Raw genomic sequence first — 23,703 nt, 5'->3', positions numbered from 1 at the left:
CACCTTTTAAGTAATTCACATTTTCTCAACGAAAAACGTCAAAACATAAGATTTGTTCGGCGTTCATATATGCTCCATATCCATACTGAGTAAACAAGAGCTACTAGTGTCGTGACCGGCAGGACTAACCAGAGCGCCGGCAGAATTGCCGCTATCTTCCGCCGTAGTTCCACCATCGTGACCGGCCAAGCATACGTACGCGCCGGCCGAAACTTCCTCCATCGAATCCTCGAACGCTTGAGACATCGCACGTCCGTCGCTGTCTGCTATCTCCAAAAGACTACCAAGAGTACATCGTCTCCTCTTGCGAAAAGCCCTTGACTTTTCATATTGCCTATTCCAATTCGTATTTTCTGTGAGAGTGAGAGCGAGAGAGCAATATGCTGGAGACTTTTCAAACGCTACCTGAACGGAAACTGTTTTCTCTCGTCTCTCTTGTTGAGAGAGAAATGTCTACACTTATAAAGCGTGTTGCCAAGATGGTTACACAGCATTCTTTTCGAGCTCATTTTATGAAAAGAGTCAATTTGATGTTATTTCGATCTAAATGTATATTTTCATTAAAGTTAACATTATAAGACGACTCCATTACTACAACTAGTAAACATTTTGTAAATTTATTTGGAATATAAAAAACTTTACGATTTGAGTGGTCCTAAGGCGACTTGAAAATCGATGTTTTCACTAAAAAATTATCATAATTTTATGTTATAATGTTGAGCGTTCATTCCGCTTGATTGAAGTCATTTATGAGATAGCCTTGTTATAAAAAATAAATAACTTTTGAATGCTCTAAAAATACGTTCAAAATTGAAGGTGACCCATCTTGCCCCGCGGCCGTTTATATGGAGATTATATGGAATGTATCGCATAAGAAAAATGGCTAAAAACCTTTTTATTTTTTATTTCGAATGAGAGTGAATAATTTTTCAATCAATGCCCCAAACTTTTGTATATTCATGCTGGTCATCTAACAAAATTATTAACATAATCAAAACATGAGTAATGCGCCCGAAAATGGCACTGACCCATCTTGCCCCGCGACCCATCTTGCCCCGCCCCACCCTACCTAATTTTGAGTTTTTCAGTTTCTCCGTGCAGAGTTGTCCTCCCGCACCATCTTGGTGAACATACGCTCGGGACGTACCTCCTTAATGTAGCTGAAATCAGAAGGACAAAAGTGCTCAGGCTGCACTACCAGCTAAGCACACAACTCTAGGCTGGCGGTCTTTGTCATCGATTGATCCGTGGAAGCATGAGGTAGGAGCTTGTGAGGACCAGAGCTATCTTGAACACTCCTTGTCGTCTTTTGCAGCACACCCGGCAAAGATGCTATTCATGAAACCGTCAATGCCTAATAACCATCCAAGTTGCCCGGAATCAGTCAATCGTTACCCCAAAACAAAAACATTCAAAATGTCCGCGTACATTCGTCATATTCCTCGGGTCAGGTGCCACCTGAAACGCCTTTTTTCGTCGAAAACGACCAACTCTCCCAGCTGTGATTCCGATGATTGCAAAGTCGAAAACCTCGTATCGCCAGCGATCAATTCACACGTCCAGAATGCCATCAACGAACAGATCAATACCGAACTGACAGCTGGTTATACTTACCTCTCGATGAGTTTCCATTTCGCCAAATCCACCGTTGGATTGATAGGATTTTCAAGTAAGAACTTCTCTTTTAGTTTGCTGATAGTTGAACGACTAATCTATTTTGTTTCAGAACTTTACTGCAGCATGTCCAAAGAAGAACTCGACCACGCCAAATCCCTGGCTCAGTACCTGCTTAAACGCAACGGTTCGATCGATCTTGGTTCTATACGAAAACCACCAAGCTGCAGTTGGTCCAACATCGGAACAACACTAAACGAAACCATACGACTCGAGAACAGCGTATCTGAATCACTCTCCGGGCTGTATCGATTGACCGAACGACACAACGACCCCGTGACCGCAGATTTCATCGTTACGGAATTCTTCAAGGAACAGATTGAATCGATCCGGAGTGTTAATCTTCTGGTGGCGCGATGGCGAACCCTGGAGAAGGCCCCGAACGGAGTCTATCTCATGGACCAGGAATTGAGGAACAAAAACGATTGAAGTCTAGTTTTAAAATACGCTACTTATATTTCGGGTTAAAACATTGCACGTGAGCCCATGGAATAAAATTGTCATTATTGAACGTCTGAGATATCGGAATTTTGTCATCACATCCTTTCGGACTTACTACAGCTCGAAGTCGTCCACCGAGCTGAGGGTGGTCTCAATTAGCAGGTTGAAATCCAGCTCGTTCAAGCTGGCTTTTGCCGTTAACAGGTCTAGAAAGCAGTCCAATGGTTCTTGCAGTCTCTGTACGGCACTCATCTGCTCTCCCAGATCTGTGGGTGGAATTTGATATTTGGAGTTTTGTTTAGAAGGGGTAATCTTTCGCAGAAACTACACCGCCATTAACTTAAATAAATTTAGATAAAGTCGGTGAGAATATGTTAAATGGCGGTTTGGTTTCATCAAGAGTCAAAGCATCTAGGGAAGAATAATGAGCAAATCCGTTAAGAGTTGGTATATTGTCTTAATCAGCAGTTTTAAACAGTAACAAAATGATTCGTCTAGAAAATGTCATGCAAGCTAAGCTTCTATCGAGATGCAATCCTGATTGCGTTGTAACATTTAGAAACCAGATGTACAAAATTAACATCGATTGAAAAATAAGAGGTAACAATTATGACGGTAACAGCTGTAACATACAAAACAACTAAAATGGTAATCATAGTATGAGATACACGAGTCGGATGACGATTGGCGGCAGTTCTTCGTCGTGCCGTTACTATAGTCGAAGATGATGATGAAGGATGCCAGTCAAACAGGTCACATGATGACGAAGGAGTATTCGGTGAGGCTGGATTGTCCTCTTGGGGTACGCGGTGCAATGGGATAGAATTCAGTTGACCGTAGGTGCAGGGTGACCTTTGCATGAACGGTGACGATGTACTGTGAATGCTGTTACGAGCTCGCACCGGGCACCAAGGCCAAATACAACGGAAGCATTGTATAACTTGAAATGGAGAAGATGCGCTATTCTAAGTGTATAGTTTTCATGAAGAAGACAAAATAGAATATAACATGCAGTGATTCACACCACAAGATTGATAGAATCTAACGAAATTCCCTTCAGTGTGCCGTGATTATGTAGTAGAGACCAAACATGCTACATTTAACGAAGAAACTTATGTAAATTACATGAATTTCAACTAGTTTAACCAAGGCATGTGGAAATAATATACACGGTGTTCAATAAGTTCGGATACACAACCAAATTGAATTTATTTCCCAACTGTAATTCAGATTTTCAAAGTAAATGTATTGATTGAAAGCTCACATAAAACTGATCAAATACAGTATAAGTTTTGAAATAAATTGTTCTTTATCCTTTTGTAATAATTGCAAATATGTCTCAAGTTCCTTTTGGTTGGCATTTCGTATTGATTATTGAATAATGGTGTTGAGTTGAATCAAATTATGTTATTGTCATCAGCATTAGTGGTAGCAACTATGACCATAAAAATAATCCATGAGATTCAGATTGGGTTACGTACAAAGTCATTATATCTTGATCCATAAAATTGCTAAAATTGTCCCCGTACCCATTCAAATCAATTTTGTTGTGTAAAAAAGCATGGCTGCGTCAACCCAAACTTTATTATTATTTTTCCAATACATGTAAAATTCCTTATTTCAATAAGGATTCAATTATTTCAATAATGAAATCTCATTACTTTGCCTCACTTTGCCTAGGCTATAACTTTTTTCACAGCCGTCGGATCACTTCGCGGTCTTCGACAAAATTCTCTGGCACATAGTCACCTACAATAATACCAAAGGGTTTGATTATTGAACGCTTACAGCGCCACCTAGCGGCAAAATTCTGAAACTTAAAATTTCTGCATACATTTGGCCAAGTTTTCCCATACAAACTTCAAGCGTTTTGAGCGCCCCCTTAGGCTCAACCGATTTTGCTCAAATTTTGAACGTAGCTTCTGAGAGTCCAAGACAACTGATTTAGGAGGTAAGACTTGGTATTTTTAGAAATTTTGGTTTTTCATATAAGTGTGGACCACCCTAATATACAGTGACCCCACACCGATGAATCACCTTAATTTTGTACACTATTTATGATTCACCACGTTGATCAAATGAGTGATCCATAAACTGTGGTCATTTTTGCCGATTCAAAAATTGTGGGGTCACTGTAGGGGAGACTGAGGAGACTTGATCCCTGGGGAGACTTGTTCCCCCCATACTTGCTCGGAATCAAAAACATTTTTCTTCTAGCATAGTTTTTCCAAAACTACTCCTGGACAAACGACTATGTTTTGGCTACAAGTGATTTTGATTGTACATTGCATTATTTTTTAACGGCTGATGGTTTGTTTTCAGTCTTCCCGAAATCTTTTAGGAAATTCCGAAAAATCTCAACAACTTTGTGAAAATTGATCCAAATCGTGTCAAAATTTCACAGCACATAGTTTAAATAAAATACTTTCAAACTTATTTATCCAAATAAGGCTGTTGTTAACATATTTTAATTAATTCAGCTTAGTATGTATACACAACAGTGACATGGGGAGACTTGATCCCTCGAGGATTACACACACATTATACATGTGAAAAATAAAATTCTATTTGGAAACCTCTATTAACTTGGAATTCTAGTCTATTCAACGATAAAATGTGTCAGATAATTATAGTTTTAGTACAAACCAAGAAAAGGGGGATCAAGTCTCCCCATTTTGAAAATATGGCATATCCTTAAAAATTTAAGGAAATCTTACAATTTCAAACACTCCATATTCATCGAAAATACAAGAAAACTCGAAAAGAAACGAATAGGAAGACTCTGGAATTATTTTCTCTTTAAATAAACCATGTGCTCAAAGGGGGATCAAGTGTCACCCATTTTTGAAAAATACATCATAAGACATGCCTCCATAAAAACACAGTTTTGAAAACTTGAACAATAATTCAAAGGCCTTCTGTTGTGTATTAACTTGCAATAGATGTTTACCTGCCATTTTGTATGGAAATCGGATCTGGTTTTGTGTTTTTTCATAAAGTTTCAGGTAAATTAAGAAAAAGGGATCAAGTCTCCCCAGTCTCCCCTATATATATAAAAATAAGTTAGAAGTTCCTTTGAGGCAACAAAACTCAAGAATGGAAGAACCGGCAGCATGACTCTTGCACGGTTCGGTTCGTGGTGGCTGTGTTTATATGTACAAAAAGTTACGAAAATCAACAAGAAAAGTAAGATAATAATAATGTACTGATTTGTCATGAGCTGGGAAGGAAATCAACACAATCAAAATTAAATCAATCTAGAGTGCGGTGCTATTTTGGGCTCAACAGTTGTCAAACCACCACAGAGCAAACAAAGTTTGCTGGGACAGCTAGTATAATATATTTATGCCTTTTTCATAGAAACAAGCACAAATTTACTATACTTGCAAATTTTTCACCATTTCATCACTGAAATAGCAGTGTAAAGCTCTTGTCTATTAATATAGCTATTATAATATAGTATCGTGAGATTTAAACTCAAAATTCAACGTTTTAGACTGTTGTAGCATGAGCAACTTTTCGAAAATTATTCTAGCGTGCCGGAGATAACAAACCTTAGATACATCTAAGGCTTATGAAAAAGAGTAGAAAAAGACGTTATTCAAAGCCATATGCTGTATTTGATCAGTGATATATGACCTTTCAATAAATACATTTACTTTGAAAATCTGAATTAAAGATTTGAAATTGATTCAAGCTATATGGTGTATCCGAACTTATTGAACACCGTGTATAATGTATATAAAGGTTCCATTAGACATGACAAATATTTGGCCAAACAAGCCCATCAAATGACCAACACAACGTGAATCATAACCTTGGGTAAATGTCGGACTTGAATGGCAAATATTCGTCACAATGACAAACAGTCTAATGGCACCTTAATGTACCTTTTTGCCTTTCTCGTACACCGAAGTGTACTGAAAGGCTATACATATGTTAACTCAAAAAAAAAAAGAATTTTCGATTGAAGGCTTGCTCGGAGGGTCAAGTCACTTATGGGTAATTCTCGCTGAGACCGGCCCACTATTTACACCTTGTCTTCAAAAATGTTTAAGGTGGCGATTTTCTGAAAGTCCTCGCTAAACAAGTAAGGGAAATGCACTTGGTTACTCAAATTGATGGACCCCCCGTTAGTTAGATCCCCAACATTTTTTGCAGACCCCTCGATTTTGGTCAAATGGTGGCTCATTTAAACCGTTATAACTCGAAAGTTTCTCCAAAAACCACCTCAAAATGAATTGTTGTTGAAAAGAGGAAAGATAGAGCTACTATTTACAATAATGAATAGTTGGGTGGGCCATATTGATTTCGACCGCCATCTTGGGTTTTTATGCCAATACATTTTTTCACCATGATGGCAACCACCGATTTTCAATTTTTTGCATCAATTGAAAGCTTTTGAAAGAAGAAAAAGACATCTCTAATTTTTTGATACGATATGTATAAATGTCTCAGCTTTCAATTGATGCAAAAATTTTGAAAATCGGTAGTTGCCATCATGGTGAAAAAAATGTTTTGGTATAAAAATCCAAGATGGCGGCCAAAATCAATATAGTCGACCCAACTTTTTATTATTGTAAATAGTAGCTCTATCTTTCCACTTTTAACAACAATTCGTTTTGAGGTGTTTTTTGGAGGAGTGTAGAATTAGCATCTAAGTTAAAATACACATAAACTAAAAGCTAAAAAAAATTTTTTTTGGAGAAACTTTTGAGTTATAACGGGTTAAATGAGCCACCATTTGACCAATATCGAAGGGTCTGCAAAAATTGTTGGGGATCTAACTAACGGGGGGTCCATCAATTTGAGTAACCAAGTGCATTTCCCTTACTTGTTTAGCGAGGACTTTCAGAAAATCGCCACCTTAAACATTTTTGAAGACAAGGTGTAAATAGTGGGCCGGTCTTAGCGAGAATTACCCATATACAAATCAACTGAGTTCGAATAATTGAAATGATGTCTGTATGTGTGTATGTACTGCGTCACAACAAACTGCTAGAAGGTGATCTAGTAGGACATTTGAAGATCGTCAAAGACTTCAATTTAAACTCAGATATTAAAACAGTAGAAGATTGGATGGTAACGAAGACCAACTATGATGTTCCCTTTAATGTGGTTAAACCAAGCCGCTATATTTGGAATTCTGGTGGGCCAAGCTTACGTTCAGGTTCTATTGTATTTTATACTGATGGGTCTAAGATGGGGGAAAATACTGGTGCTGGAGTTTTTGGCCCAGGTATAAGTAAAGCTATACCAATGGGGTGTAGCCCCACTGTGTTTCAAGCAGAGATGCAAGCCATATTAGAGTGTGCTAATACTTGGCTGAGGAGAAATTACAGATTTGCAAAAATCTGCATTTTCTCAGACAGTCAAGCTGCTCTAAATGCGCTAAGGGCATTCACGTGCCAGTCCAAGCTAGTGTGGGAATGCATTCTTTCTCTGAAGCAGTTGGCCAGTAGGAACGAAGTAACATTATACTGGGTGTCCGGCCATTGCGGAATTCAGGGAAATGAAAACACCGATAATCTAGCCAGACAAGGTGCAGCATCGAGCTTCGTGGGCCCTGAACCATTCTGTGGAGTTCCTGAGTGTACTCTTAGGACGAAACTAAAAATATGGGAGATGTCTATGGTAGAAACCGATTGGAATGCCACGGATACATCCAGACAAGCAAAAAGATTTATAAGACCTAGTGCAGCAAAAGCCAGGACCATACTAAATTTAAACAAGAGAGACCTGAGGGTAATAACGGGCCTGATGACCGGTCACTGCCCCAGTAGGTACCATCTACACAAGATTGGAAAAATCCAATCATCTGAGTGTCGTGTTTGCCAAGGTGAAAACGAAACCGCTGAACATTTACTCTGTAGCTGTGGAGAGCTATCCAATCAAAGGTTGTCAATATTTGGAAAAGGGTTATTAGAGCCCTTGGAAGTTTGGCAAAGTTATCCTAACAGGGTAATAGACTTTATAAAACGAGTTGTGCCTAGTTGGGATGGAGTGCTATATCAACCAATGTCCATCACAGCTCAATTGTGGCAGGATAATCGATTAGCACCAAATTAAATATGGGTCATAGCACAATATTCCTAAATAATGGACGCAGTGGTTAAGAGGCTCTACAGATGAGGAAAAAAAATGTGTGTATGTATGTATTAGGCCTGTCCAGCTTTTCAAAAATGTTCTCTGATTCTCAAGTCCACCCTCATATTTTGATTGGCATCCTAAAAGAAGTAACTGGTCAAAATTTCAGCCAAATCCATTGAAATTAAGAGGTGCATCAAAACAATTTTGTGTTTTTCGACTATTTTTGAACTTCAAAAAATCATAACTACACTAAAACTTGTCATAACTTAATTCTTCCGGCAGAAATTGAAAGCTATACTTGTTTGCTACAACTTCTCCGAACAACGTGTGCCAATAAAATTTAAGGAAACATGTGTAATTATCACATTTGTAATCAGAAAAACCTTGAAAAGTTGTTTTTTTTTGATAGATTTCGTTCTGGAACACCCTAATATACGTAATAAGTTGGATTTTTCAAAACGGCATCATATTCTCCAATATTTTTTGGTTATTTGCTTCTTTGACACCAATGCTGTAGGAGTTGAGCAAAAATTGCTAAAATTCGTGAAAGCCAAATGCGGCCTAAAAACTAGCGTTTCGGGTGCAATCACGCTTTGGCGCGCAAAAAGTGGCATCGCGTCAGCACTGATATGATAGCCAACACCTGTCATCACGCTTGTTTGTTATCACCCGTGATAGGGGGTAGCCAAGGCAAACTACAAGGAAGCAAAGCTACTACGTCCAGTACAATTTCGCGCCACAGCGTGATTGCCTCCAAAAAGCTAGTTTTTAGGCCACATTTGGCTTTCCCGAATTTTAATATTTTTTATGCAATTCAGTATCATAATTTACATTTTATATAACTTATTTTGGTATCATAATGGCCAATTTTTCCGAACTGGTCCATTATGCAACTGAAACGAGTTGCATAATGAAAAACAGTTTGATAATGTTCATAATGCTACTCATTTGAGTTGCATTATGAACATTATGCAACTCAAATGAGTTGCATTATGAAAAAAGTCATTGCTTAAAATGTTGTATGGAACTCGTTGCAAAACTCGATTTTTCAGCACTCTTCGTATTTATCCAACTCGGCAAGCCTCGTCGGATAAATGTACGACTCGTGCTGAAAAAATCAACTTTTTGCAACTCGTTACATAAATAACTATTGATCAACTCCTACCAGTGGCGTAGCCAGAAATTGTCTCTGGGAGGGGTTTTCAACGGTCAATTATACCTTTTTTGATTTGACACTTACATTTTATAAACAGTAATAAGCAATTGTATTCGTAGTTTGAAAATAGCGGCGCAGCCGAAAATTTTTTTCGTCGCAAAGCGCTTTATACTGAAAATTTGTTCCACAAATTTTGGCTCTGGGGGGAGGGTTTTAACCCTAAAACCCCCCCCGTGGCTACGCCAGTGACTCCTACATCATTGGTGTCAAAGAAGCAAATAACCAAAAAAAACATTGGAGAATATAATGCCGTTTTAAAATATCAAACTTATTACGTATATTAGGGTGTTCCAGAACAAAATCTACCAAAAAATCAACTTTTTAAGGTTTTTCTGATTACAAATGTGATAATAACACATGTTTCCTTCAATTTTATTGGCACACGTTGTTCGGAGAAGTTGTAGCAAACAAGTATAGCTTTCAATTTCTGCCGGAAGAATTAAGTTTTGACAAGTTTTAGTGTAGTTATGATTTTTTGAAGTTCAAAAATAGTCGAAAAACACAAAATTGATTTGATGCACCTCTTAATTTCAATGGATTTGGCTGAAATTTTGACCAGTTACTTCTTTTAGGATGCCAATCAAAATATGGGGGTGGACTTGAGAATCAGAGAACATTTTTGAAAAGCTGGACAGGCCTAGTATGTATGTCTGTGCGCAAAAAAAGTTCACTCACTTTTAAGGCACTTCCCATTGGCCGATTTTTTTCGGAATCGAATCGAACCGGAATTTTACCGCATTGTTTGCTATTGAAAATGGTTCGGATCGGACAAGGCGTTCTGGAGTTATGACCATTTCAGTGATCCGGACCAGCACCGGTATAACTGGCCGTATACAACACTGAACCAAGCCCCATCATGCGACACATCAAACTGCGGAGATTTTTGTTACCTTTAGCATGGTTGACGAATTTTGTGTGAAAATCAACACTGGAGACCTGAAATTCCACGATGTCGGCCCAAAGTTCAAGATGGCAGCCGAATATTCAAGATGGCAGCCGAATATTCAAGATGGCCGCTCCAAATTCAAGATGGCGGTTGTTTAATAGAGTTTTAGGCTCTAAAACCATGCAATATGGGTATATTTGGTTTGAAGAAGTCTGGACTCCAAAAATGGCGTCCAGAATATCCAAGATGGCGGTCTAAAATCTAAGATGGCGGCTCCAAATTCAATATGGCGGGTGTTGATTGGACTTTTGGGCTCTTCAACCATGGAGGTTTAGGACTTAAACCATGCAATATGGGTATATTTGGTATGGGGGAGAAGCAAGGGAAGAAGTCTAGACTTCAAAAATGGAGACCAGAATATCCAAGATGGCGGTTTAGAATCCAATATGATAGCTCAAAATTTAATTGGAAACTGTTTAATAAAGTTTCAGGCTCTAAAACCATGCAATATAAATACATATGGTATGGGTAAGATGTCCGGAGTCCAAACACGGCGACCAGAATATCCAAGATGGCAGTCTTAAACCCAAGATAGCGACTCCAGATTCAAGATGGCAGCTATTCAATGTTTTTTAGACTCTAAAATGCACTATGGGTATATTTGGTATCAGTCTTCATAAATCATCATTGTAAAGCTGAGTTTTAAAAAAGTATGCGTTGAAAAACTCAATGCTTCGCTACAAATTCGATCATTCGCATTTTATTGCTCCTGTGATCATTTGATGTGAAATACTGCATCATTGATTCAAATCATTTCAACGCAACGGTGCCAAGCATTTTTGACGTTTGAGCGAAGCATCAGAATTCTCAGACCAAATCAAGGATTAGAACGCTCTGCAGTAAGCGTCTCTGAAAATGCTTGATGCGCACAGATTTCAATTTGATGACCTTGGATACATTTAGGGTTCGCAATTGGATATTTCTCTAACTGACTAAATCTCTATGACACTCCGAATGACACTTCTATGACATTTCCGAATCACAAACTATGCGTGTTATCAAATTTCACGTTTCAGATATCATACTTTATTTTTTACTAGTAATTTGTACATAATCATATCCAAAAAAATAAACGCTGACGATAAGAATAATGTTTTCCATGAGTGTTGGTATTTTTGCCGCATAATACTTGAGGAGAGGCAAGTAGTAGAACCTAGGAAAGAGCCCAAACTCAGTTTGAAAACGTAATGAATTTCTACTGGGAAATTCAATTTTACTGCCATTTTGTTGGTGATTGTAGTAAGATGTTAGGGAAACAATTCTTGAAACGTTGTAACCAAATCATTACTATAATTTTTCTGGTTTTACTAAATTGTCCAGCTGGATGTCTGGGTTTTGTAGTTCCATTATTGGGAAATAGAATGTTAGTGGGACAAATATCGAATATTGTAAATGAGGAAATTAAAATATAGAAAGAACTTTTTATTTGGTTGGTATTATTTTGCTGCTCCTTACAAAATAAAACAGATGAAAAATTAGAAACATTTGGCAGCTGTCCTCATTAATTTGGATCGATTTGGTTTAATGCATTTCCGTTTGATTATTTTCAATGAGGCAATCCGGGACCCCACCCAACCAGTCAGATCCACCATGTGTAGGAAAGGCTAGAATAAGACCGGTCAACATATTTCATTTTCGCCCATTCTCGATCAATGCTGAAAGAAAAGAAAATTGAGGAGACCTTAGAAGTTCAAGTTTATAAATTAAATGTATACTTGTCTGAAGGAAGGACCAGGAATTAGTTGACTTTCGACCAGAAGCAAATTAAATTTGTTACTAGCGTTGCTAGGCCTACCGCACACGGTTGTTATGCCTGAAACATTGCCCGCCGTGCGCGAAGAGTTGATCAATGATTTAGATCAATGATGCAGTATTTTGCCAAAATGAGAGGAGCAAATCGCAGCTATGTTGATTCGCCAAACAAGGAGCGTGCATTTTTCTACTCCTTAGTTTTTAGATCAAAGTAACGAAATGCAAAGGATATTTTGAAGACTGTTTGGTATAGGGAAGATGTCTGGACTCCTAAAATGGCAACCAGAATAAACAAGATGGCAGTTCCATATTCAAGGTGGCGGCTGTTTAATGAAGTTTTAGGCGCTTAAACCAAGCAATATGGGTATATTTGATATTGGGAAGATTACTGGAGTCCAAAACTTATGATTAAGATGCCCGGAGTTCAAAAATGGCGACCAGAATATTCAAGATGGCAATCGAAAATCCAAGATGGCGGCTCAACATTCAAAATGGCGGCTGTTTAATTGAGTTTTAGGCTCTAAATCCATTCAACATGGGTATATTTGATATTGAGAAGATTGCTGGAGTCCAAAAATTATGATTAAAATATCCAAGATGGCGACCAAATATCTATGATGGCGTTTTTAAAATTTGAGATGGCGTTTCAAATTTTAATATGGCGGACAAAATTCAAGATGGCGGCTGTTTAATGAAGAATTAGGCTCTAAAATAGAGATGGTTTTCAAACCCAAAACCCGACCCGAACCCGAACCCGACGAGTACGGGTCGGGTTCGGGCTTGGAAATTTTAGAAAACTCGGGTACGGGTTGGGTCCGGGTTCGGGTTGAGTTCAAGTCGGGTTTGATACCAGTGTAGATAAATCAGTGTTTAGAAAATTGCTTTATTTAATGTATCCGATACATTTAACAATTATTTCTTAACTCGGGTTTTGGTCGGGTTTATTGACAAATATTTTCTCGGGTTCCGAGTCGGGTTCGGGTTTGCTCGACGAAAATTTTTCGGGTTCGAGTCGGGTACGGGTTTGACAGAACAAAAAAAAATCTCGAATTCGGGTCGGGTCCGGGTTTTGAAATTGAAAATTGTTCGGGTACGGGTCGGGTTCGGGTCTGTAAAATCTGAAACCCGACCATCTCTACTCTAAAACCATTCAATATGGATATATTTGGTATGGGGAAGACAATCGGAGTTTAAAAATGGCGACCAGAATACTCAAGATGGCGTCTCAAAATTCATGATTGCGGCTGTTTTATTGAGTTTTGGGCACTAAAACCATTCAATATGGGCATACCTGGTATGGGGAAGAAATCTAGAGTCCAAAAATAACGACCAGAATTTCCAAGATGCCGGATGCCAAGTCCGGCATCTTGGAAATTCTGGAAAAAGTTTTCCGTTTTTCCAGAAACCATTTTTGAACAAAATTTTACAAAAAATGGTTTCTGTAAAAATGGAAAACATTTTCCACCTCAAAAAGAATCAGAAGATACCTTGATCCATGCTCATGAGTACGAAAACCGATTTTAAAATATTGCTTCGTTATTCAATAAAAAATCAAAAACCAAAAAAATGAGGAAATGCTTCCAGTTTCGCCTTAAATCCAAAATGGCAGCTCAAAATTCAAGATTGCGGCTTTTTTTTTTTCAAGAATTTAAGGCTCAAATATCAAGAGCCAGAAAAACGATATGATTTCTGGGGTCATGAAATGGATATCTGTTAAACGTGATTCACCACGTGCGATATTCATCAACATGCCACTTGAGTTTTGTTGAAATGGGTTTTCGAAGGCACGAGAAAGGCGCCATCACCACCAGGAGGATTAATTAGGGTTTTTATGACAAAAATAAGTAAATTCTTCATGGATAATAGCATCAAATCCTGGATAATTTCATGGAGGAATTCCGGAAGGAATTTCTGGAGAAATTCTTAAAGGAGTTCCTGAAGAAATCCGTGGAGGAATTCCAGGATAAATTTCTAGCGGAATTTCTGGCCGAATCTCTGGAAGCATTTCTGAAGGAACTCTTGGAGGATTTTCTGCAGGAATCCGTGGATAAATTCCTGAAGGAATTTCAGGAAGATTTTGTGAAGCAGTTTTGGAAGAATTCGTGGCGAAAATTCTGGAATAACTTTTCGAGGAATATTTGAAGGAATTCCTGGAGGAGCTCATTGACAAACCTCTGAAGGAATTCCAGAGTTCCTGTGAGAATTCCTAGAGACATTCCAGGAGAAGTCTCTGGATTGATTTCAGAAGAAATCCTGGAAGTTTTCCTAAAGGAATCCTTGGAGGATTTCCTGGAGAAATTTCTGGACGAACTTCTGCAGGAATTTTTGGAGTAATTTCTGGAGGAATGTTTGGAAGAACTTCTGGATGAATTTCTGGAGTTCATTGATAAATTCCTGGAGGAGTTCCGGGAGGAAAGCCTTAAGGAATTCCTTGAGAAATCCCTGGAAGAATTACTGGAGATATTTCTGCAGGAATTCCTAAAGAAATTTCTGGAGGATTCCACAGAAAAGTTCGTGGAAGACTTCTTTGAGGAATTTCTGGAGAAATTTTGAGGCTTTCCTGGAGGAATCCCAGAGAAAAATTCAGGATGGATCCCTGAAGGAATCCCTGGAGGCATTCCTGAAGGGATTCTTGGAAGAATTCCTGGAACAATACTGCCGTGAATCGCAAGTCAGTCCCATCTGCATTTTGGGCAAAATTAAGTTATTGGCAGTTTTCGATCTTTCTTCGGATGATCTTGCAGCTGCGTGAATAAAAATATATAGTTTGTTCAGTAAAATCGAAAAACAACACCAAGTCAGATTGTCCCATAATGAAAAGTAATCGCAAGTCAGTCCCATTACGAACTTGTGTACCCTGCAGTACAAATTCGAACACTGTTTTAGCCAGTTTTTTATTTTTCGCAGTTATGTTTTCACGTTTGAAACAATTTGTGAAAGTTTCATGATGATCGCCGTAGTATTCAATTTATGGCGATTTTTTGAAATTTCACATAGAAATCGAATTTAAAAACTTCAGAGTCCATTTTCTCAATGCCTACTTTTTACATATGGGACTGACTTGCGATTCACGGCAGAATAAGTTGTGGAATTCCAGTTTTTTCTGAAGGAAAACCTGGAGGAACCTATGTAAGCATTCCAGTAGGAATTCTAGGAGGAATCCCTGTAATATTAAAATAATAAAATATTAAAACAATAAAATATTTATTTTCAGGGGAATTCCATGGAGGAATCCCTGGAACCATTCTGAAGGAATCCTTAGAAGAATTCCTAGAGGATTCCCTGGAAGAATTTCTTGAAGAATTCGTGCAGGCATTGCAAGAGGATATCTTGGGGGAACCCCTGCCGGAACCCTGGAAAAATTACAGGAGGAATCACTGAAGGATTCCCTGGAGGCATTCCTGAAGGAATACTTGGAAAAATTCATAAAGGAATCCTTGGAGGATTCCCTGGATAAATTTCTGGAGAAATTCGTGTAGGCATTTCAAAGGGAGCTCTCGAAGGTTTTTCAGAAGAAATCATAGGAGGAATTTCTGGAGGAATCCTTGTAATCCTTAAAGGCATTTTTGAGAGAATTCCTGGAGTAATCCGTGGGGTATTCCTGGAGGGATTTCTGGAGGAATTCCTGGAGGTATTTGTAGAGACTTTTATGGAGGCATTTCTGGAGGAATCCCTGGAAGCATTACTAATGGAATGCTTGGAAGAATTCCTGGAGGAAGCAAGGAATTGCTGTATTATTATAATTATTTGGGGTTAATTTCACATCGAATCCATAAGTACTAGCTAAAAAATATTATATTTTTTCTCTGCTTCGATATAACGTACAAAGAGAAAAGTTTTCTGTCCGTTATATCGAAGAGTAGGTACCTGTACTGCTGATTGTCATCCATCTACCACCAGATATGTCTGAAGCCGCAGCCCATTAACGTTGGTAATGGAATGAAGACCTCAATACGAAACACAATAATCTTTCAACAATGTCTTCAGGAACATTCTCAACTAAATAAGATTTGACAACAAGGTATGACATGTAACATGAAAAAATCCCAAGAATGAAAGATATTGCGAAACATGGAATCGAACACAAGATTTCGGCATGCAATAAAACATAAATGCAAGCATGTACAAACATAAAAACATGTATAACGGATGATATATCACATAAATCAAACACAGCCACATTGCACATTGAATCTCAAAAACAAAGAACAAATCTCAACTACCTTTCGGTTTGTACTCCCGTTTCTTCATCTGCGAGTAGCCCCGCAGGTGCACCGAATTCCCGGACAAAATATTCAACGCATGTTCTCGCCCCTTGAGCATGGTACTGATCGGATGGTTCCAATTGTTCAGCAGCCGGCGGGCACGCGATCGCGGAAGTGTCATCAGCAGGCTCAGCTTCCGCTGGACTCCCTCCGGCGAGTCATCGATATCGGCAATGATCACTTTGATGACGTCGATCTGCAGCTCGAATACGTGATGTTCCACGTACTGCATAAAATTGTCGAAACTCAGGGCGCGGTAGCCCAGATAGGTGAAAAACGACGAAAAGCCTAGCGGGAATGGAAAGGCGAGGGATTCCGCCGCTAGGCAGTAGCGCTCCAGCAGGGTGAACAGTTTAAGTTGTTGGGCACTGGTTAGCTGATCACTGAAAAATGAATGTCGATCAAATTTGAGGTCATTTTTGTAGGACAGCGAAAACTTACACCAAAGCGAATCCTCTTTCCGGTTCCAGAGCCAGATCCAGTCCGGCTGTCTTGCAAACCAGCACGCACAAGGCCCGGGATTGCTCGAGCTGGGCGGCTACGTACCTCGTGGCTACGGCGTGCACATGCGACGGCGCTGGATTGCTGTCGTAGAAGGCATTTTTCAACCACCGGAATCCGCTGACCTCCTTAACGCTGTGCTTCACCAGATGCATGCTGAGTTCCCGTAGATTAACGTTCAAGACCAGCTCCTGCTTGCTGGCGGTGCATGCTTCGGTTTCAACGAACGGAAGCAGATCGTTGTTCTGCATCCGACGATTGGCACTGGCGGAGAATTCGGCCGCAACGTTTACGATCGGATTCGCCGGGGACATCGGAGTGGAGCAACGGGAGAGTGCTTCCGGTTGGTAACAGGTTAGGGAGTACATGAGCTTCTCGGTCACTTGTTCCTGGGCGAAACGGGCACGTTCCTTGTTGTCGTTCAAACGCTCCCACAAGCTGGTCCAGATGTCCTTGCGAAATGGGGCCAGACGTTGCTGCGGCGACAGCAGCATCATCGACGTGTTGTAGAGAGTTTCGTGCGATAGACCAACGGTCAGGTTGGAGATCTTGGCCTGGATGGGTTTGGAGGTGTTGCATGTCGTCAGGGGTAGTAGCCGGAAGAGAGCTAGTTGATCCTGAGAGAGACCTTTCTTGGAGGAAGCGTACGTTCCGGAGATTAGGGCTTCCTTGAGTAGGGGAACTGTGTCCAAATGGAGTGGGCGTTCCATGATGATGCTCAATAGCTGAAAATGGAAAATTTGAGATTATATTAGCATGATAAGAGGGGGCAACATGGGTCACCTAAGTAATGGATCCTTCGAAGTTCGGAGTCGGATACAAATCATATCGGGCTATTTTTTCCAGAACTTTCAAGTACACTCAGGGCCGGATCTAAGGGGGGCCGGAGGGGCCAGGGCCCCGGGGCCCTACATTTTAGGGGCCCCCACAAAAACCATTTTTGGTTCAAGTACTACTCAAAAACAAAGAGAAACTGTAGGGTGGGGCGGGGCAAGATGGGTCGCATAAGGATGGATCACCATAACTTTGTAAATACAAATCGTATTGGTTTGTATTCGTCCGCTACTCTTTAATACACTAGTTAGCTATAATAAAAGTCGATAAAAAGTTCATTAAATACAAAATATGATGTTAAACGAGCAGTTTTAAAAAGTGATCGATTTTGCACCGTGAAAAAAGTGCGGGGCAAGATGGGTCACCTTTTAAGTAATTCACATTTCCTCAACGAAAAACGTCAAAATATAAGATTTGTTCCGCATTCATATATGCTCCATATCCATACTGAATAAACAAGAGCTACTAGTAAACATTTTATAGATTTATTTGGAATATAAAAAACTTTACGATTTGAGTGGTCCTAAGGCGTCTTGAAAATCGATGTTTTCACTAAAAAATTATCATAATTTTATGTTATAATTTTGAGTGTTCATTCCGCTTGATTGAAGTCATTTATAAGATAGTCTTGTAATAAAAAATAAATAACTTTTGAATGCTCCAAAAATACGTTCAAAATTGAAGGTGACCCATCTTGCCCCGCGGCCGTTTATATGGAGATTATATGGAATGTATCGCATAAGAAAAATGGCTAAAAACCATTTTATTTTTTATTTCCAATGAGAGTGAATAATTTTTCAATCAATGCCCCAAACTTTTGTATATTCATGCTGGTCATCTAACAAAATTATTAATCTAAACAAAACATGAGTAATGCGCCCAAAAATGGCACTGACCCATCTTGCCCCGTGACCCATCTTGCCCCGCCCCACCCTATTGCTCATCGCATTTATACCTCCGAGGGGCCTTCACAATCGCCCGGGCCCCGGGCCCCCACAATCCATAATCCGGGCCTGAGTACACTAGTCAGCTACATATGATATTTGGGGGGGTTTACGCATACTACCGTCAAACACTGCATTCGATGCATGAATGTTGTTTGCCTTGAATGGGGCTCTTCATAAACCACGTAGACGAAATTTTGGTCATCTTGTCATGATTGTAACACAAATCAAGATGATTGGAGTATTAAATAAACAATGTATAGAACTAGAGTTTCAGTAGTTCCGAGACATGCGGATGATTTGAGAACGAAAAGTGTGAGAAAGTGGGGACAATTCGGAGCAGGTTTCATGGGCATTTTCGGAGGTATCATTTGGTTTTAGGGGCGTTACATGACATCCGGGCGTTACATGGTATCCGGGCGTTTTCGGGCGTTTCTAAGGATCTCAGGTGCGTTACATAGGGTCCACCGGGATTTCAAGGAGTTTTGGACGATTTACAGCTGGTTTTTCAGGGCATTACAAGGGGTTTCATGGGTGTTTTCGGAGATTCCTTGGAGTCCAAAATGGCGTAGGATATCGGGTTCCTATATCAACTCACTGAGCATGGTCTGAAAATATCCACATGGCATGAGTATTATTGCTTTATTAGACGTGGGCCCTTAACTATTCAGTTGGGAGCCAATGAATTTTGTTCCACTGTTCCATTAGTGATTATGGCCCTCGGAACGCACAATCCTAAAACCAATATCTCCACATCCTGGAGGAATCTCTGGAGAAATGCTATGATGAATCTCAAAAGAAATCTTAAGAGGAATTCCTGTGGTAATCCCGAAAGAAGCTCTGGGAGAATCTCTTTAAAAAACCGTGGAGGTTTTTCTCAAAGGACTTTCATAGGACTTTTTTAGGAATCCTGAAGAAATTCCCCGAGGAATTCATGAAGGAACTTGTGGTGTAATTTTTTAGGAAAATTCCGACAGGAATTTCTGGGAGGATCCCGGAGAAATATTTGTAAGAGCCCTAAAAGATGTTTCTGGATAAATTATTGGAGAAACTCCAAAAAAAAAATCCAGGAGAAACTTCTGAAGTAATTTGTAGAGAAATTCCAAAAGGCACATAGAAGAAATTCCTTAAGGATTCCCTGGATGAATACTTGGAAGAATTTGTGAAGTAAACAATATCCTAAAGTAATACTTAGCGAGATTCTGATAGAATTACTGAAGCAGTTCCTGAAGGATTCTCAAGAGGAATTTCTGCAGAAATCCCTAGAAGTTTCTGAGGGAATCCTTGAAGGAATTATTGCAGGAATGCCAGGGAGAACTCTTAAAGAAGTTTCTGGAGGATGAGTTTCTGAAGAAATCTCAAGTAGAATCCCGGAAGAATCCAGCTATGAATTCCAGAAGAAATCCCTGGAAGAGTTCCGGAAAGCATCCCAATAGAAATTCTAGAGGGAATGTGTAAAGAAATCCCTGGACAAATTCCTGGAGGAATTTGTGGAAGAATCCCTGGTGGAATTCCTGAAGAAATCCTAAGAGAAATTCCAAAAAATATTCCAAGAGGATTTCCTAGAGGCCTTCTCAGGAGGGTTTTTTTTATTTATGTGTATTTTAACTATTTGCTAATTCTACACTATCAGGAGGAATTGCTGATGGATTTCTAGGATTAATCCTAAAAGAATCTTAAAGAATCCCAGGAGAAATTCCCAAAAGAATTTCAGAAGGAATTTCTGAAAAAAAAAATCGCATAAAGAATCCTAAAAGATTACTTGGAAAAATTTCTAAAATAATTACTGTAGGAATTCCAGATAGAAAACCTGGAGGATTACCGAAGAAATCCCTGAAAAACATCTGAATGAAATACTCAAACAATTCACGAAGGAATCCCTGAAACAATTCCTGCAGAAATGTTTGGATAAATTCATAGAATTCCTGAAGCAATTCAAAGAAGAATTCCGGTAGAAATCTCAGGAGGAATTCCAGAAGGGATCCCAGGAGGAAAAAAAATCCAGGAGCAATTTTCAAAGTAAGTTGTAGAGAAATTCTTATAGAAACTTTCTAGAAAGTCTTCTAGAAAGTCCTGGATAAATCCTAGAAGGAATTCCAAAAGGCACATAGAAGAAATTCCTGAAGGAATCCCTGGATGAATACTTAGAAGAATTTGTGAAGTAAACAATATTGTGCCTTGCAAGATAAATCCGCGAAACGCGTTTGTCTTCTTCTTTTCCATCAAGTTGTCAAAATATGAGCGCACCACTATGAGCGACCTGATGGTCAGAAATTTTGCATGCGGCGCTTATATCAAATCCACATGAGGCTGCGGCGATATGGCCGCGAGGAGATGCACGCGATACAGACGCAATGTGGAAAATGGAGAAGATACCGCCGCAGCATCCTGTAGCATCACCAAATAACATCCCGATTAAATATTAAACACAAAGCCGACGAGGTGATGCGTGTGCGTATTATAGTGAAACAATGTCGCGATAAATGTTATTACGATTTCTGGCCACCTGAGTTGCCATTGTGCCAACTGTTGTTTTGATATGAACGGCCTGAAGGCTGCTGCGATGCTGCTGGGTGAGTGACAGTATCTGTTCGATTTTGACATTGCGTCTGTATCGCGGGTATCTCTTAGCGGCCATATCGCCGCCGCCCAATGTGGATTTATTATGAGCGCCGCAATATCCCAAAGTAATACTTAGCGAGATTCTTGTAGAATTACTGAAGGGATTCCTGAAGGATTCACAAGAGGAATTTCTGCAGAAATCCCTAGGAGGAATTTCAAAAAGTGTCGTGGGAGGAGTCCTAGGATAAATTTTGTGAGAAATGTCAGGAGAAATTCCTGAAGGCATTTGTGGAGGAACTCTTGAAGAATAAGAAGAAAACCCCTCGAGGAACCTGTGGAGAAATTCCAGCAGAAATTATTCATGATATTTTTGAGCAAATCCCTAGCACAATCACTGATAGAATACACGGAGGAATCCCTGAAAGAATCCTGGATGAATGCCCGAAAGGATCTCTGGAGACATTCCTATAAGAATTCCTGGAGAAATTTCAGATGTTCACAAAGAATGCCCGGAATCAATCACTCAAAAGCTGAAATAATGAAATTTATGCAGAATAAATTCAATCTTCTTCTGCTAATTTATAATAACAAAGCTATTAAATACTCATATTCATGGAATCCCCAAAAAATCAACTAACCTCTGAAAAAATGTCCAAAATATCGCCGCTGGAATGCGCCAGGAAGTAGTGCACAATGGCCAGCCGATTGTCCACCGAGGTATCGTTCCGGAACGCTTCAATCAGATGGCCCTTGGGAATGGTGATCGAAATCAGATCCAGGGTGGCCGAATCGTAGCAGATGTTGTTGGTGGCAAAGCACGGAACCAGGTGGGTCACCGGTTGGCGCGTAAACGGTGGACACACGATATGGCAACAGGGTTCATGCGAGAGCCCAACGTCCAGCAGGTGCATGAAGAGATCCGCCTGGAATACCAGCATGTGGTGATCACCGTGCAGGGTAAAGGTGGGTTTCATTGTTTTGGCCTTGTCCCACGGGATGCCGGGGATTACGCAGTGGATGACGCATCCGTGGTGCAGAATCGTAACGGAATACGCGAAATGGACGTCGCAGATGTTCTGGGACGTGGAAGCTTCCTCGTCGGATTGTTTGATCGGTTGATACAAATAGTAGTGGCACACGTAGAGCATTCCGACTTGATCGCTGACGATGATAAGATTTAGGGAGGAGTCATGGATCCGCAGGGGAACCGTGTCATCTTCGTAGATGTCTTCCGTTCCGGAGGTGGAAGTGGGAATGTTTGGCAGATTGAGCGGAATGTTCAAGACGGTTTCGGTGCGAAGATCGTCATGGAACTGAAATGCTGAAAGCGTAGGATTCATCTTCTTCTCGGCGGAACCGTCATCCTTTTCGAAGAGTGTCTTGGGCGCCGGCTTCATGTGAATGTAGTAAAGAGCTTGAACAATTGGATCCCACTGGGCCCAAACAAAGTTCTTGGTAATGGTTTCGCTTTTGATACCGGATTTGTCCAGGTACCAAGCCGACGGATCGGAATAGTTCAACTTCGAGCTACTCCCAAGCAGATCCTGATCTTCGCCTTCGGTTATTTGCTTTTTGAGCGTCACAGTGTACAAAAGAACCTGCTCATGATGGATCATCATCAGAAACTTATCCTGCTGACTCTTCTCGAAGGTGACCAAGTTTCGCCACAGAAACTGTGCCATCACCTGGTGGTTTCGATCTACTTCCATAAGCAGCAGGGGGTCAACATCGACATTTTCTTTGATCTCAACCAAAAACGTTCGATAGATATCCGTTTTCCTACCGGATTCTTCCTGCTTCAGCTCCTTCGTCGTGTAGAGCAACAACGTCTTGGTCAGATTCACCGATGCTTGGATGATGTTCTCCTTTCCAGCGAAACTGTACAAAATTTGTAGCGTCTTGGTTTTCGGTGCGTAAACACCAATTTTGCTCCTCTGCTCGCTTCGATTTTTCGGATCAAAGGAAACCCACCCTGCCAGCAGGGAACCATCCTGCTCCTTGCCCAGAATCCTCCATTCGATGGCGACGTCTGAAATTCATAAAATACCATTGAAATATCGACCATCAGTAACTTGAACCCTGTACCTCTGCAGCCACTGACAGAGAGCAATCCGCAAAAATTTGCGGCCAAATTTTCCTGCTTCAGCATCCTCGAGAGAGCAGAAGAAAATTCCTTCACATCCACGCCCTTGTCAGAATCGAGAATTCCGATGCACTCCAATTGACCGTTTTCTAGAAGTAATCCGTAAAATAGTTACAAATACGAGAACTTCTTAACAAAACTAGACATCCTACCAGCAATTTGCAAGCAATTTTCCCAGAAATCACTCGAATTTTGCGCAAGAATTTCTTATCACATTTCCTTGGTCAGAACGCGGGGGAGGACTCACTGAAAAATCGATAATCAGCTACATTCAATGACGGAAGGACGGACGCGCACACCAAACGCCAACGGGACAACGCCAGACACAACAATGA

The 23,703-nt window shown here is 40.1% G+C and overlaps 2 protein-coding genes across 3 annotated transcripts; one reads left to right on the top strand and one right to left on the bottom strand.

The window, feature by feature from the left end:
- Positions 1-1,150: 1,150 nt before the first annotated feature.
- Positions 1,151-2,185, top strand: LOC109414012 (ferritin, heavy subunit). Its single transcript, XM_019687739.3, has 2 exons — positions 1,151-1,669; positions 1,727-2,185. Exons 1-2 carry the CDS (start codon positions 1,330-1,332, stop codon positions 2,101-2,103), a joined length of 717 nt encoding a protein of 238 aa, XP_019543284.3. The 5' UTR covers positions 1,151-1,329; the 3' UTR covers positions 2,104-2,185.
- Positions 2,106-23,703, bottom strand: LOC109420675 (protein pigeon). 2 transcript variants are annotated; one of them, XM_019695100.3, is made up of 6 exons: positions 23,521-23,700; positions 23,311-23,457; positions 21,864-23,254; positions 16,826-17,610; positions 16,343-16,767; positions 2,106-2,381 (listed from the first exon to the last, which is right to left on the bottom strand). In XM_019695100.3, exons 2-6 carry the CDS (start codon positions 23,372-23,374, stop codon positions 2,230-2,232), a joined length of 2,817 nt encoding a protein of 938 aa, XP_019550645.2. In that variant the 5' UTR covers positions 23,375-23,457; positions 23,521-23,700; the 3' UTR covers positions 2,106-2,229. The 2 variants fall into 2 exon arrangements, with proteins under 2 accessions (XP_019550645.2, XP_029708744.1); XM_029852884.2 differs by lacking the exon at positions 2,106-2,381 and adding an exon at positions 2,428-3,055 and having other exon boundaries at positions 23,521-23,703.

Source organism: Aedes albopictus, chromosome 2 (assembly GCF_035046485.1).
Source record: "Aedes albopictus strain Foshan chromosome 2, AalbF5, whole genome shotgun sequence".
Lineage (NCBI taxonomy): Eukaryota > Metazoa > Arthropoda > Insecta > Diptera > Culicidae > Aedes > Aedes albopictus.
Note: the sequence above shows the minus strand (reverse complement) of the source record. Positions and strands in the feature narration are given on the sequence as shown.